This window comes from Petaurus breviceps, unplaced genomic scaffold, assembly GCF_028583685.1.
Source record: "Petaurus breviceps papuanus isolate PSGF00001 unplaced genomic scaffold, PetGlider_PUasm1.0 229, whole genome shotgun sequence".
Taxonomy (NCBI): domain Eukaryota; kingdom Metazoa; phylum Chordata; class Mammalia; order Diprotodontia; family Petauridae; genus Petaurus; species Petaurus breviceps.
In genome coordinates this window covers 38675558-38692589 of record NW_027185903.1, presented here as the reverse complement: position 1 = coordinate 38692589, position 17032 = coordinate 38675558, and the positions used below count along the sequence as shown (strand labels likewise).

The window sequence follows — 17032 nt, the reverse complement described above, 5'->3', positions numbered from 1 at the left end:
AGAGAGAGAGAGAGAGAGAGAGAGAGAGAGAGAGAGAGAGAGAGAGAGAGAGAGAGAGAGAGACAGCTCAAACATTCAATTGAATTCCCAAATAAGCTTTTTTTAAAAGTCTTCCAGAAAACAAAGTACAGTGCTAGGAACATAGTACAGAGATTCAGTGACTACTGGCTGATGGAAATTTTGGTCATACAGCATCAAACATCTGGATGACTAGATACTTGGATAAACTACCAGTTTTTATCTGGATGTTTGGGGTCGTTCAGACCCAACCAAACATGAGATGCTTTGGATAGCTGAAAGACTTAGTTCTACAGCAACAAAATGGAATAGCTTTCAAAATGTCATTCTAGGATGCTCACAAAAGCTTCCCCCATCAGTGTTTCATGCCAGGAGAGTAAAAAGTACCTAAAGTAAAATTTATCTAGAATCTGAAGGATGCCTGAAAGAGGAATCCTAAAACTCTCTTTAGAACCAGCATCGCTTAACAGCTATTGCATCAACCAGTGGAATAGCCACTTGCTGCAAGAATTTGGAATCTCTGAAACTTGCCTCTTTACTCATATGTGAGCATACAGTTAAAAAGACCTTTTCATGCCAAGAGAAAAGCAATCTACAGCCTATAATGCTCTACATTATAAGTATGATTGTGTTAACCACTTCCTCTCGACTTTCCTTGCAAGAAACCTTGGTCTTTTTAGCTGATAAGACCTGCTATTTACAGAAAATTTGATCCTATTCAAACAAAAGCTGTGTGCTTGTGTGTGTGTGTGTGTGTGTGTGTGAAAGAGAGAGAGAGAAAGTGAGAGAGAGACAGAGAGAGAGAAAGAGAGAGAGAGAATTTCCCAAATAAATAAGATATTGCATTAAATTCCATTATTCCTACTATTTCAAATGGCTACATTGGTAGATAATAATGGTAATTACAACAACATTAATAACAACAGCCACCTAGAATTTAAAAGATACATTTCCTAGTTCTTGAGATTTTCTGAGAGTGAGAAAGTTGTTCATTCCTAAATCAAATTTAAATATTGAGGAATTATTAGATAAACTTAAACATTTCAATACTAGATTGTTGCATTATTTTTTTAAAGGTACAGTCTCATTACAAATGCATTCAATGGGGAAATTATTAAGAAAGATATCAAATGTTTTGGTGCTTTCATTTTTTAAAAAAAGTTTTCTTTAATTTGTAAATTTGATCACTTTGTAGCTCTTTCCACCTACTAGGTTTTTTCCACTACTGTCATAGTTCCTAAAGAAGAGAAGGAAGTTTCCTGATGTTGTAAAGCTTTTTAAACAAGCATTGCTCTTTTGATTAAAACTTGATTCAAAAATATTTCAAATTAAAAGCACTCAAGTTGTAATGAATTCTACTAACGCTTCCCTCTGCTTTTAATAAGCAGATTAAAAAGGAAGGAGACTGTCCTATCAACTTCTGTGGCGGATCTCTTGTCCCTGGTTCTATCTCTTTCTTTCCTTCAGATTTCATTTATCCTTTAGTACCTGAATATTGTTCTGAATGGTCAGTTCTGGTGTAAAGGGGACTGAGGTTTGTTCTGTTTATCAGAGAATCCATTTTCGAGTGTTTGGAATACTAATGGTGTTCCCCCAGCCTCTTCCTAAATCTCCACTGTTGCTCCCCAAGAATATTTTAGCTAGAGTTGTCTGAACCTTACAACCTTTCCTGCTCAAAGAATCACCAATCAGTAAAGCTCACTGCTTCTAGGGCAGGTGCACCAATATCCAAGACAAAAGACGAGCTAGTGTCTTTAATAGCTCTTCTAGGAAGATGTTTCAACCTTCCTTTGATGGCATTTCTCTGACGGACTTCCTATACTGAAGTGATCGATTGCTCTATGTGTGTGTGTGTGTGTGTGTGTGTGTGTGTGTGTGTGTGTGTGTTCAGCTTTGTCCTTGACCACTGTAGTGTCTTTTTGTATCCTCTCTAAGGATACAAGATTCCTTGCCACCTGAATCTTTGCTCCGAGTCCTTATTAAAAGTAGAGTGGAAAGGGCAGAGAGACTGGAGCCACAGACCCTGGGTTCATCTATCTAACTCTGATATTTACCCCGTGCGCCCTTCAAGCAGTTAACTTAATAATGACATCTAACATTTGTAAAGCACTTTACCTAGACTACCTTATTTGATCGTCACAATAACCCCGTCGGGTATGAGTTATTAGATTTATAATATTAACTCATTTTTACAATTGAAGAAACTGAGGCTGAAACTTGTCCAGGTGTCACAATTCGTAAATCTCTGGGGGTAGAATTCCAACCAAGATCTTCCTGGCTCCGAGTCCAGTGCTCTGCACACTAAGCCAACCACCTAACTGCTTCCCCTGGGATTCCGTTTTCCCATCTGTAAAATGGACCCCCTGGCGGCCGAGGTCCCTTTCCAGTTTGAGACCTCCCTACGTATTAGAAGTGAGCAGAGCCCTCCACCTGTTGCTTTGGTGAGTCAGGCAAAGCAAGCCCCGTGTTTACCTTTGCAGACACCAAACTCTTCACCAAAAGCATCCTCCTGGTTGGAAAAGTGGCAGTACAGCCCCGGGCCGCACTTGACGCCGTCCATGCCCGAGACTGTGCGGTAGCAAGTCCCGCCCAAGGACGCGGCGCACACGCGGCAGCATCCGCAGTCGTCCAGCACGGTTTGCTTGCAGCTCTGGCTGCTTTTGCACTGGTTGGGATCGCAGTGCGCCGGGCAATCCACTGCGTACCTGTCACTGCCCCCGGGCGCCTCCAGGTGCACAGGTATCAGCAGCGCGGTCAGCAGCAGCCAGAGGCCCTTCATGGCTGATTCCCTGGCTGGCGCACGACGAGCCCACTCTGCACTTAACTCTGCACTTAAAGCACCGCGGTCAGGGCTGCGGGGCGCAGCCGGCAAGAATCAAAGACGTGGCTGAGCATTGGACTACAAGTGGATGAGTTTTATACGCTGGGTTGCCCGCATGCTTCGCCGTCATCAATTTCCTCAATCCGGCTGAGTTGTCCTCCTGCCAACCTCTCTTGCTTTAGTTTATGAAATCCAGGATGAAGGTTGGATTAACACGCCGCTGCCATCCAGGAATTGAAAAGCCCGAGCTGATGTCATCTGTTATGTTTAGTTAGTTGTTTTGCATGAGGACTAAAAACCCTCTCACATCCGTCTCAAGTGCTCAAGGACGTCTGCAAAAGGGGGGAGGAGAAGGGGGGAAAACGGAGATTGCACACCACCATTGAGGACAGGAACTGCTTTGACACAGGGCACCTCACAGAGCGAAGCTTTTGTCTTGCAGAAGAAGCCCCTGAAGTCAGGAGGAAAATGGTATCCGAGTGAATCACTGGGACCGAAGAAGCTCCACTCAAAAAATAATACGGAGCGTTTTGGTGTTTGCCCTCATTCGGTAAAGCATTAATCCCCTATGTGCCAACACCGTGCTAAACGCTGGAGTGACTGAGAAAGGCAAAGTTATGCCTTGACCTCGAGGACCTCACAGTCCGACGTGAACTCATTCAACATCCATGAGGTCACTTGGAAGAAGAAATGGTTATATTGTACCTTTTCAATGCCCAGAAGAAAAGAAGTATTTGATTAAGGATTTTTTTTTCTAGCTGGGCTCCCCCCCCCACCCCCCACCCCCACCCCCGCCGCCCTTTTCAAAAAATCTTATTTCCAAAGCAATCCATTTAGTTTGTGTCTACCTATTTCTGCAGCTCTATTTAGACGTTGCATTACGGCTATGATTGAACTTTTAAAATCAATGCAAGGAAAAAAAAGGCACAAAAGAGGTAAAACCCCTGCTGGCGGCGTTTCTAGGTTACTCGATTCTGGAAAAAACTTATCAGTTGGACTTCCACTGACCCAGAACTGCCTGGGGAGAAGACTAATCCATCACCAGCCCTGCTTGTCCAGTGACAGAACAGATTCAAAGTACTTCCCCTCACCTTGGGGCATCTGTCAGAGTCCTTACTCAGAAATGCCAAGACCAGGCAGCTATCCCAAGAAAACAGAGGAGCCAGCAGGGAAATGGGAACTCTGCTCCAAAGAGGGAAGTCCTGAGGAGGGGAAAACCTTGCAGGCCACAGAACAAACTTACACAGCCTACGGGTGGTTGACAGCACCCTTTCGGCAACCAGACTGGAGAGAAGACAGAATAGACATCCTGAATATCACCTGTGAGCAAGGGCCTTCTTTAGCAGGACCTGAGGGTCTGGCAAGCTGAGGTAGGGAGGAGGGGAAAACGACCGAATTTAGAGGCTTTCAGATAAAGACAGGAGTGGACCCTAAGCGAATAAATGGCATTTATATGGTGCTTTAAAGGTTTACAAAGCACTTTGTATACACTAACTCATTTGGTACTTACAATAACCGTGGGAGGTAAATGGTGCTGTTAAACGATTTTACAGACATGGAAACTGAGATTCAGAGATTTAGTGACTTGTCTAAGGTCCCATGGCTAGTGAGTGTCAGAGGGAGAATTTGAACGAAAGTCTCTCCTGGCTCCAAGTCCAGTGAGTGTTCTTTCCCTTGCCAAGATCTTAGTAGACCCTGAAACAAAAGTGAAAAAAAAAGCATTTCTCTGTAAAAGACAACCAGCTCAATGATAATGAGGCTTCAGCTTTCTAGGCTTCAGTCTCCTCCTCTATAGAAGGTTCCTTTCTGTTCTAACATTCTATAATTCTGACTCATTTAACAGGAAGCTTTTCTATGAATACAATTCAGTTCAGTCCTTTTTTTACCCATTTTTGACTCTTCATGATCCCATTTGGGGGGATTTACTAGAAAGGATACTGGAGTGGTTTGCCAGTTCCTTCTCCAGCTCATTTTACAGATGAGGAAACTGAGGCAAACAGGGTTGAGTGACTTGCCCAGGATCACACAGCTATTAAGTGGCTGAAGCCACATTTGAACCAGACCCCAGACCTGCAGCGCTCTAGCCACTGTCCCACCTAGCTGCCTTATATGAATACAGTAACTTCCCTAAAAGAAATCATTTTTCCCCCTCTAAGAAGAGATTAAGATGGATCCTGCTAAGGTCTGTGAATGGACTCAACGAACGACTTAACAAACTTACAACTCCCTGAAACCTTAATGAGGGAGGACTGGCTAAGTGCCTGCTTCTTTAGGCCTTGGGAGATGGGGGTGGGGTGAGGGAAATGAAAAGCAAGCAAAGAAATACAAAATGAGTATAATTTGTGGTCTTTAACCTCAGCCCATATAACCAGTATGGGAAAAGCCTAAGATCCATGAGAAAACTAGCAAACAAGGCAAGACAATCTCTATCATTAAAAATTTCATTGTGTGGCAATGGTTTTAAGTAAGAGAGCTGTTCAGAGAGATCAGTGAGGACTAAAAACAATTCAAACTTGTTTTACACCAGTCAATAAAAGGGCATTGCTCTTCTAGCAGTTAATAACCTTGATTTCCTTTTCATTCCCCTAGTTTGGTTGCAGTTAGATGGAAGGCTTCATATGCTGAAAGATGTTCTTCCTTCATTCTTGAAGAGAACCAATGACATCACTGGATGATGTCTTGACTTGTGCATGAATTTGATTTAAGTGAGGCAAAGTTGCACAAAGTCTTCAGCCTCACTTTCTTTTCCAGAGTCCTCAAAGTTCACTAGCAAGACAAAAGTCTAGCTGAGTGTTGATGCCTGGGGATACAGTGGATGACCTTGGCATCTTTGATGCCTAACTGAACTCCACAGCCCTGCTTCAGCTGCCTTCGTGGCTATTGGAATAAATTGTTCTCATTCCCCCATTGTACCAGGGAAAGTCTGTGGAAAGAGTGTGATGGAGTGGGAAGCGTCCTGGGCTTCTGTTCCTGCTCCAACAACAATGTGGAAACTTTAAAGCAAGCTTAATATTCCCACATTAGAGATAAGGAAACTGAGATCCAGGAAAGTAGTCACTTGCCCAAGGTCTCTTCCAGCTCAAAATATCTGTGACTAGTCAGGGAAGGCTTGAACTGGCCTTTGAAGATGGCTTGGATGTGAATGGACTGAAGCAAAGAAAGATACCATTCCAAGTAGAGGGGTGAGCATGAAGAAAATCACAGAAACTAAAATAATTGTAGCATGTGCAGAGAAAATGGGGATCAAGGTTTGCATTGGGGAGTAGTAGAAGATAAGTTAGAATAGGTAGCATGGGACAGATTACAGAAGGCCTTGAGAGCCAAGCAAAGAGGTTTTGATGGGATATAATATAACATACAGTGATGACCAAGGAAGATTGTTGAGTGGGGGGAGTGAGTGACAGGATTAAAGTGGAGCTTGGGGCAGATTAGAACGGCAGTGTCTGGTGCACAGAACGTGGAAGAAGGGAAGGATGGAGGTGGGGGCCAGCTGAGAGACTACCACAAAAATCCAGAAATGAAGTGGTGGTGGTTGGGATAAGAGTAGAGATAATGGGAACAGAAAAGAAGAAATAATTTTGAGAGCTATTTCAAAGGGGGAAATGACAGAACTAGAACTAGAACAACTTATCTGTTATGTAAGATAAAGAAGATAGGAAGAGTTAAAGCTATCTCCAAAAAGTGGAGCCTAAGTGATTGGTGGAATAGTGCTGAGTAGAAAGAAGAAAGAGAGAAGTTGGAAAGAGGAGCTGGCGTTAGGGAAAGATGAAGAATTTGCTTCCTTCCGCTAGGAGGGTGAGAAGATAAATGTCTGGGCCTAGAGTCAGGAAGATCAGCTGTGTAATCCTGGGCAAGTCATTCAACCTCCCATTGCTCCAGTTTCCCCATATGTAAAATGGGATAATAAGAGCACCCACCTCCCAAGGGTCGTTGTGAAGATAAAATGCAATAATATTTGTAAAGTGCCTGGCACTGTGCCTGGTACATGATAGCCATGTAAATGTTAGCTATTCTTATGACTATTATCATCATCAAACATAATAATGGAAAAGTTTGGAATCCTATTGAAAAGGGTCTAGTAAGGAACGAGAAAATTGTTAGAAAATGGTATTAGGCATGAAATTAGGTTAGAAATCAGAGCTCTGGAGCCAGAATTTTTTTAAAGTGGGGGACTTAAAAAGAAGATGCAATGGAAATTATTCCCAAAGAAGTAGAAGTCCTGAAGCAAAAAAATGACAGATTTAGAACACACACACACACACAAATACGGAAGTAAAAGAAAATTTGCCAGAAGAGAAACAAAAGGCAACAAAAGTTTAAAGAACATCTGAATTCTAGAGAATCCTAAGCAATTGGCCAGGATTCAGTGATAACCTAAAACCCCAATATCATGCCACGAGAAATAATACAAGAAAGCTGTCCTGAACTTTTGAATACGGACAACAAAACACTTATTAAGTAAATCCACAGATCACTGCCAAGGAAAAAGCTGTTTGTGTTTTGAAAGATAGCATTGTGCAGAGCACTAGAACTGTAGTCAAGAAGGCCTTGATTCAAATTCTGCCCCAAAAGCTTGCAGTCTGTGTGGCACCATGCAATCACTTAACGTCTCTGTGCCCCAGTTTCCTCACATGTAAAATGAGAAGGTTGTGTTCAATGGCCTCCAAAACCCCTTCTAGCTACAAATCTTTGATCATATGGGGAGAAAAATCCATGACTGCAACTCAAAACTCAGTAATGAGAAAACAACAAAAAATACAACACATTTTGCAAGTAGACAGGATAAAGATTTTCAAGTATGAAAGAATTTCCCTTCAAATGACCCAGAGTTATTCTGCAGTCATAAGAAATTAGATAAAGGAATGGCATTGTAGAAGAGCTTGAGCTGCAATTCAAAATACCATATCCTACAATCCCATTATTTATGCAAAAACATGGACCTTCAACAACAGGGAAGCTCTGAGGGCATTCTGTCAAAGAAACAAAACATTGGCAAGCAATTCAACTTACAAGCACGTAAACAACAAAAACTCAGCAAGAAAGAAACACTATGTTGTTGTTCAGTCTTATCTAATTCCTTGTGACTCCATTTGCAGAGGTACTGGAGTGGTTTGCCTTTACCTTCTCCAGCTCATTTTACAGATGAGGAAACTGAGGCAAACAGGGTTAAGTGACTTGCCCAAGGTCACACAGCTAATAAGGGTCTGAGGCCAGATTTGAACTCAGAAAGGTGAGTCTTCCTGACTCTAGATCCAGCACTTCATCCGTTTTATACAACCTAGCTGCCCCAGGAAACAGTATAGTGTAGTGGAAAGAGAGCTTAGTATGAAATCAGAAAACTTGGTTCAAATACCAGCTCTGTCACTTTACCTGTGTGTCACTTGTTTGAGTCTCAGTTTTCTTATCTGTAAAACAAGCAGATTGGGCGAGATGACCTCTGAAGTCTCTTCCATGCTCTAGATCCTTGATCCTATGATTACTTATACAATAGGGCAAATAAGTGTAATTATGATGAAAAGACTAAGTAATACAACACATTCTCTCCTGTTTGTGCACTATTCCATGAGAGACAGAGACAGATTGAACTAATAGAAGAAAGAACAAAGAGTGATTATCAATAGATAAAGGCCATAAGGAGCTTAATATTTAAGAAGAAGAAGAATCAGGAAAATGAAAGGAAGAAAAACTGAATGAATACTTAATGTACGTCTCAAAGATTATGGAACAACAGCAAGAAAATCCAGGAAGGATAGCCATTCTCCACTAGATAAATGATCGAAGGATGTGAGCAAGCAGTTCTTAAGAGAATTGCAAAGTATTCACAACCACATGAAAGAATACTCTCCCTAATAATAAAAGAAATGCAGATCACGACAACCCTGAGGTTTTGCCTCACCGCCCCTACACACACACACCCGCAAATTGGCAAAAATGACAACATTCCATGTTGGAGGGTTTTGGAAGACTATTGGTGGAGATGTGAAGGGCAAAACCATTCTGAAAAACAATTTGGGATTATGCAAATAAAGTGACTAAAATCGTCTGACCCTTTGAATCAGAGACTCCATTCCTGAAATTATATCCCAGGGAAGCCTGGGATATAATTATATCCCTGAAATTATATCCCAGAAATTATATCCCAGGGAAGTAAGGAACTCCTCCTATACAAATATTTATAGCAGCATTTTTAGGGATAGCAAAGAATCAGAAACAAAGCAGATGCCCATCAGTTGGGAAACAGCTAACCAATTTGTGGCACATGAATGAAATACAGTGTTGTAAGAAATTGTGCTGTGTGGTGAAGATAGAGAATCATGGAAAGATCTATATTAACTGAGTCAGAGTCAAGAAAACAATGTACACAGTGACTACAACAGTGTACGTGGAAAGAACAACTACATGATGGGAAAAAAAAGAATGTAACAAAGATTAATCAGGATTTGAATGAAAAGATATGAGAAAATATCCCCAACCTACCAGAGGTGGGAGGTCCACAGGTGTTATACATTGCACATGTTTTCAGACTTTCTCATTGTATCTATCAGTTGTGCTGACTCTTTTTTTCTCTCCAAAAAATTCTATTTGTTACATGGGATGGCTTCTTGGGAGAGAGAGAGGGAGGAATACATAGGATACTATGATGGTAGAAGAAGCTAATAAAAGCTTACTTTTTGTTTGTTTGTTTTTTGGAGGGCAATTGGGGTTAAGTGATTTGTCCAAGGTCACACGGCTAGTTTTTATGTTGTGTCTGAGGTCAGATTTGAACTCATGTCCTCCTGACTCCAGGGCCAGTGCTTTATTCACTGTGCCACCTAGCCACCCCCAAAATTTTACTTTTTACAAAAGGAAATCCAGAATGGTTCAAAAAAATAAATTATTCTCACAAGATAGCATTGTTAAATGAAAATATTGGGCATGAAACTATGTTAGAAATCAGGAGGGAAGGAAATAAACATTTATTGAGTACCTACTATGTGCCAGGAACAGTGGTAAATATTATTCAAATATTTAATCCTCACAACAACCCTGGGAGATAGATGTTATTATTACCCCCATTTTACAGTTGAGGAAACTGAGGCAGACAGACATTAAGTGATTTGTCCAAGGGTCACAAAGCTAGTAAGTGTTTAAGGCTGAATTTGCACTCAAGTCTTCCTGATTACAGGTCCAATGCTCTATCCTCTGTATTCTCAATGCAGAACTTCTTTTTAAAAGAGTAAGGCTTAAAAAAGACACAATAGACCTACTCTAACCTCTTATAAGTAAATATTTAATTTTTTTTAAGGGGAAAGGCAAGGCAATTGTGGTTAAGTGACTTGCCCAAGGTCACACAGCTAGTAAGTGCCAAGTGTCTGAGGTCAGATTTCAACTCAGGTCTTCCTGACTTCAGGGCTGGTGTTCCACCTAGCTGTTCCAATATTTAATCTTTTTATGGGAGAAATAACACAACAAGCTGTTGCACAAGTGGGCAGTGTAAGAGACAGATGTATTCCCACCAAGTCTTCTGCACCCTGAGGAGGAAGATGCAAATCCCCAAAGTCAGTCAGTTCCCATATTGGTAAAGGTGGACATAGACTCAAAGACAGAATAACCTGGACATAGGAGAGAACATTTCCTTCCTTCCTTCCTTCCTTCCTTCCTTCCTTCCTTCCTTCCTTCCTTCCTTCCTTCCTTCCTTCCTTCCTCTTTCCTTCCTTCCTTCCTTCTTTCCTTCCTTCCTTCCTTCCTTCCTTCCTTTCTTCCTTCCTTTTGTTTTTCTGTCACTTCCCATTAACTCATATCCATTCCCATCCCTTTCCTTAAGCAAGTATGGCCAGGCAAATCAAATTATAGATTATGTGTGAAAATTTGTATCTCATTCTGCACCTTCGGTCTATCATCTATCTGCTAAGATATGGGGATGCATCAGGTCATATAAGTCATCCAAAGTTTCTCTGAATTCTTCATATTTGTCATTTCCTCTGGCATAATAACATTCCATTACATTCATATATCACAGTTTTTTCAACCATCTCCCCACTGATGAGCATCCACTTTTGCTACCATGAAAAGTGCTGCCGTAAGAACACTTTTCCTTTCCATACCTTTGACCTCTGTGGAGCAATGCCAAGGAGTGGTGGTTGTTGTCCTTCATTCTCAAAGAGGACCAAAATGACATAACCACACTAACGTCAAGTTTCACTGTGTTTGGCTGTGCCTGATCAGACCAGTACGATCCCGGAATGCCCCCCCCCCCAAAGGTCAGACACAAATAGTCCCAGTGAACATTTGGGGGGGATTCTCTAAATTTGCACATGTTGCACTTTTTCCTGAGCTATTTCAATTCTGCTTTGCTCATAGAGCTGCACAGTCTTGTGCCAGTGTCTCCCATGTCACATAATCAATTCCAAAGTTCTTGAGAGACCTTGAGAGCATCCTTGTATCACTTCTTCTGACCACCATGCGAATGTTTGCCCTGTGTGAGTTCTTCATAAAATAGTCTATCAAACAACATGGCCAGCCCATTGGAGTTGTGCTATCTGAAAAAGAGTTTGAATGCTTGGCACTTTAGTTTGAGAAAGGACCTCAGTGTCTGGTACCTTATTCTGCCAGGTGATCTTCAGAATCTTACTAAGACAATTTAAATGGAAGTGATTCCATTTCCTGGCATGGCGCTGGTAGACTGTCCAGGTTTCACAGGCATACAACAATGAGGTCAGCACAAGGTCTCTGTAGATCTTCAGTTTAGTAGTCAGTCTAATACCTCTTCTCTTCCATACTTTCTTTCAGAGCCTCCCAAACACTGAGTTAGCTCTGGTAATGCCTGCACCAAGCTCATATTAATGTGTACATCCCTGGACAGTACACTACCAACACAGCATTCAAACTTCTCTATTTGTTCTAACTGATGGTTCCATGTATGGATGGTGTGGTGGTGACTGATGGAGCACCTGTGTTTTCTTGGTATTCATTGTAAGGGAAAATTAGCACAAGCAGCAGAGAATCGATCCATACTTTGTTGCATCTCAGCTTCAGAGGCTGCATTGAGTGCACCATCATCTGCAAGCAGAAAATCATGCATCAACACTCCCTCCACTTTGGTCTTGGCTTGTAGTCTTTTCAAATTGAAGAATTTACCATCAGTGTGGTAGCTGACCTTGATGCCGTGCTCATCCTCACTGAGAGCATTTGACAACATGGCTGAAAATATTATACTAAAAAGCATGGGAGCAAGCACACAGCCTTGTTTCACTCCATTGGTGACTGGGAAAGCATGAGAGCATTGTTCACTACCTACAACCTGGGCAAGCATGACGCCATGAAAAAGACATACGATGCTGATGAACTTCTCTGGGAAACCAAATTTTGACTTAATTTTCCATAAGCGCTCATGACTGACAGCATCAAGGGCCTTTATCAGATCTATAAACGCTGTGTACAGACCTCTGTTCTGCTCCTGGCATTTCTCCTGGAGTTGTCAGGCAGCAAACACCATATCGAATGTTCCTCGGCACTTTCTGAAGCCACACTGGCTTTCAGGTAGATGACCATCTACCAGGTGAAGGATCAGCCTTGTAATGAGGATTCTGGCAAGAATCTTGTCAGCAGTGACTAAGAGAGGAGCTTCTCCTGTGATTGTCACAGGACAATCTATTTCCTTTACCTTTATAGAGATGGACAATGGAGGCGTCCTTGAACTCCTAGGGGATAACCTCCTCTTTCCATATAACCCAGAATATTTCAGTCAGCTTTTATATGAGCAGTGGAGCCCCTACCTTGTAAATCTCAGCTGGAATAGAATCAGCACCAGGTGCTTTGCCACAAGAAAGGAGCCTAAAGGTGTTCAGAACCTCTTCTTCAGCTGGAACTTTAGCAGTTTCATATTATTTGGGGCATAGATCAAAATTGCTTTACAGAATGTTTGGAGCATTTTGCAACTCCATTAACAGGGCCTTAGTGTGTCTCTTCTGGTATGAACTTAAAGAGACCCCTAATGAGCATTTAAGAAAACAAATAGTAAAAGAAAGCTGAAGCTAGAGATTGTAAATGCTCCCCTCTGATAACCACAACTAACAGCCTCTTCCAGTGTCTGACAAGTCAGTGAGAAGAAGCACAAGATGAAGGTGACCAAATATACATTATCACTAATTAATGTCATTATTCAGAAACCCAGTATAGCCCAAATAAGACAGAATCTTACATTGCCTATGGAACTTTTAAATCAGTCTCTTCCCTGAGTTTTCAGACAATTCAGTTTTGTCTGTGGGTTTCCTGATACATTTTGATTTGGGGCCCTGTATATTCTGGTCTTCTCCTACCCAGAAAAGCCTGTTTATTTCTAAAAGTCAGCATCCTCCACGAGGACTGGGAGACAGGGTCAGAACAAAGAGAGCTGCACTATGTCTTGCTGGGCAGTATTGGTGTTAGAATGTGACCCTAGTGGGGCCCAGGTCACAGATTCTATGGCACTAGTTTGTATTGCTAACCACGGGCAGTCTGCTAGCCTGCTGTCAGTCACAAGGGGAGTTGAGTGAGATGCTGTGAATACATAAGTACTAAAGGGAAAAAAAAAACAGTCCCAAGCAATGGAGACCAGCAGCATCAGCTCTGTATATGAAAGTATGGCCCAGGACCACACCTAATGGGGAGAAATGGGATGACTTTTCTAAGGACAGTCCATGTAGTCTGTTTGCTTTTTCTCTAGACCTGGTATTGGGCCAAATGCAAAATTCATGGAATCACAGAAATGGATGAAACCTTAGAAGTTTTCTAATCCAGTCTGGACCTAGATAGGAATCCCTTCTATAATATCCCTAAGGGGAAGGGAACAAGCATTTGTTAAGCACCTACTGTGTTCCAGGCACTGTGCCAAGTGCTTTATAAATATTATATCAATTGATCCTTACAACAACCCTGGGAGGTAGGTGCTATTATTTATTATCCCCATTTTATAGTTAAGGAAACTGAGACAGAGGTTAACTGATTTGCCCAAGGTCACACATAGCTAAGAAGTGTTTGAAGCTGAAATTTGAAGTCAGGTTTTCCTGATTCCAGACTCAGAGCTCTATCCACTGGGCCACCTAATTGTCTTCACCTAGGTAGAAGAGAACAATGCTATTTTATTGTACCAAGAGGAGAAAGAGAGAAATCCAGATCAAAAGACAAAAGCAGCAGTAGTGTACAGAGCATAGGGTCACAACCCACATAATCACAGACTTGTTAGAGCTGGAAGGAAACTTAGATATTACATAACCCACCGTCTTCTTTTTTTTACATCCCTAACAAGCTGCCACTTAGCCTCTGTTTGAAGATCTCTGATGACAGTGGACACACTACTGAGCGTCCACTCTATTTCTTATTGTTCAGTCATTTTTTTCAGTCATGTCTGACTCTTCATGAACCCATTTGGAATTTTCTTGGCAAAGGTACTGGAGTGGTTTGCCATTTCCTTCTCCAGGTCATTTTACAGATTAGGAAATTGAGGCAAACAGGGTTAAGTGACTTGCCCAGGGTCACACAGCTAGTAAGTGTCTGAGACCAGATCTGAACTCAGGCAAATGAGTCTTCCTCACTTCAGACTCAGCTCTCTCTCTCCACTGTGCCACCTAGCTACCCCCATTCTACTTCAGCACAACTCTAATCATTAGAATTTTTTTTCTTGTGCAAAGTACTGCCCCTTCTACACACGAACATTTTAGTTGCTGAAGGGGACAGAAAAAGGACATACATAAGAGAAACTGACAAAAGTCATCTTGGGAAGAAACATAGCCTCTCAGACAAGATGTTGAGGAGAGACAGACTGTTGTTCATTCTTCATTTTCGAAGAGGACCAGTGACATCACAGGGTGATGTCTTGACTTGCTCATGAATTGGATTCAAGAGAGGCATAGTTGTACAGTCATCAATCTCACTCTCTTCCAGAGTCATCAAAGTCCAGTAGCGGGACAAAAGTCAAGAAGACTGGCTGTGGCTCTGGATGCAGCGGATGACCTTGGTGTCTTAGATATCTGACCAAGCTCTAAGCACTCTACAGAACCTGCTTCAGCCACCTTCAAGCCCAATGGAACAAATGGTTCTCATTCGCTGGGGGATGTCTTCACATCCTTGGGATAGATACCCCACAACTCATTGATACGCTTGAGACCTGTCAGTTACCTCCAAGCTGGTTTAGCCTGTCTGCTGAGATGGCTTTTACCAGGTGGCCACTGCACATGCTGCAGCTTCTTCAAGCCACAGGTGAGAGTTGAGTGCCAGAGACACCAAAGGTGGATAGCAGCCCTGAAAAGTTCTGGGCAAGCCGTGACACCAGAAGTACTAGTACACCCTGAACACGCATACACTGCTTTGAGACCTTGAAAGAATGCCCCATTGCCAATGTACTGAGAGGATCTGCCTGAAAGCAAAACATTCACTGAGGTCATGGTTACTACAAGGCATTGTGGTCCATCCACTCATTTGCATTTGACTATTTTCAGATTTTGAAGGTTATAATGGAGACAATTGAAAGTCATTGTTTGGAGACTATGGGAAGATCATAAAGGACTCCTAGGATCCTGCTTGACTGAAAGGCAAAAGTGAATCTTGTCAGTTTTACATCTTGTTAGATAAAGGTTCCAACTCGCAGTTCTGGCACCAAATTGCTGGGCAAGTCATCTAACCTCTCTAAGCGTGAGTTTCTTCATTTATAAAACAAAAGACTAGATGATTTCTGAGCTGCTTTCTAGTTCTTAAATGCTGCTCCTATTCCAGGGCCAGAGAGACTTGGCTGCTTTTCCTCTGGGCTTTCACTAGTGAAGGGCAATGCTGAGACGTGTTCTTCTTATCTTGTTTCCAGAGCCAGCATTGTATATTGCCAAGATCACTGCAATTGGAATCAAGAGACCTGGGTTCGAATTCTGACTTAGTTATAAGCTATGTGACTCTGGACAAGTCATTTAACCTTTCTGAGGTTTAGTATCCTCATCTGTGGAATGGGGATTATAATACTTGGACAACTTCACGTGGTTGTTTTGAAGTGTCTTTTTTTTTTTTAATGTTATAAAGACCTATGTTGGAGAAGGAAATGGCAGATCATTCCAGTATCTTTGCCAAGAAAACCCCAAAAAGGGGTAACAAAGAGTTAGACATGACTAAAAATGACCAAACAACAAAAGATCTTTATAAATTGAGCTATTATTATAAGGAAGGAATAAGAATTTATTAAGTGTCTACTCTGTGTAAGTCACCGTGCTAAGCACTTTACAAATATCTCATTTGATCTTCACAACAGCCCTTTGAGGTAGGTGCTATTATTTTCCCCATTTTGCAGTCCAAAAATTAAGGCAGGAAAAGGTTAAGCTACTTACCCAAGGTCACACAGCTAGGAAGTGTCTAAGGGCAATTTTGAACTCAAGTTCAAAGTTCAAAGTCTTCCTGAATCCAAGGTCAATGCTTTATTTACTGCACTACCAGCTGCAGTAAATTCTTCTTTTTGAAGAATCTTCCATTATGATTCCATTTACCTGCTATTCATATAACCAAGAGCTGTATTGCTCAATCTATGAGCTATAACACTGGAAGATGAGAGAGACCTCTTAAGGAATCACTAGCTGCCTTTTAGCCTTTTATCCTACCTCTACCGTCACCAGACCCCAGAGCCTAAAATCTACACTAGAAACATTAGCTAAAATACCATGCTTCCAAAACCTATCTTAAATTTGGCAGGGAATGAAGTAACATACAATTCTGCAGCTCGTGATAGCATCATTATAACCATTCCTACTCTTCCAGTTCTACTCCTACCCATTTCATCCAATCACTGGGCCCTTTGGACCCTTTGTTTTGTTGTCAATAAGCTCTCTAATATACCCAAACTTTTACTTACTCATTCCTTCCACCTCTTTAACTGAAATCTGGATCTCCCCTAAAAATACCATATCCTTTGCATCTCTTTCCATCATAGGCCACTCCCCTCTAATCATGGAGTCAAGAGAAAGGGTGGTCATATTCTTTGGTCTGCAGGGCTGCTTCGAGACTATTTCTCTACCATCTTCCCTCAATGATGGGTAATCTATTGGTAATGTTAAATTAATTTGTACCAGCTTCTCATTATTCTTTGTATTGTTCACTTACCAAAAGGCAGCATGCTATAATGAGAAGAAAGCTTGGCTGAAAGCGAGAAGATCTGGGCTCTCACTCTGACTCTACCTATACTTCCTATATAACCTGGGTACC

General features: G+C 41.8%; 1 protein-coding gene across 1 annotated transcript in view; it reads right to left on the bottom strand.

Moving 5' to 3' along the window:
• ESM1 (endothelial cell specific molecule 1) overlaps positions 1-3086 on the bottom strand; it is an 11167-nt gene extending 8081 nt beyond the window's left edge. Inside the window, 2 exon segments of the mRNA XM_069096517.1 lie at positions 2491-2819; positions 2821-3086. Coding sequence (XP_068952618.1) covers positions 2491-2819; positions 2821-2969 — 478 coding nt within the window. The 5' untranslated portion in view covers positions 2970-3086.
• Positions 3087-17032: the final 13946 nt, after the last annotated feature.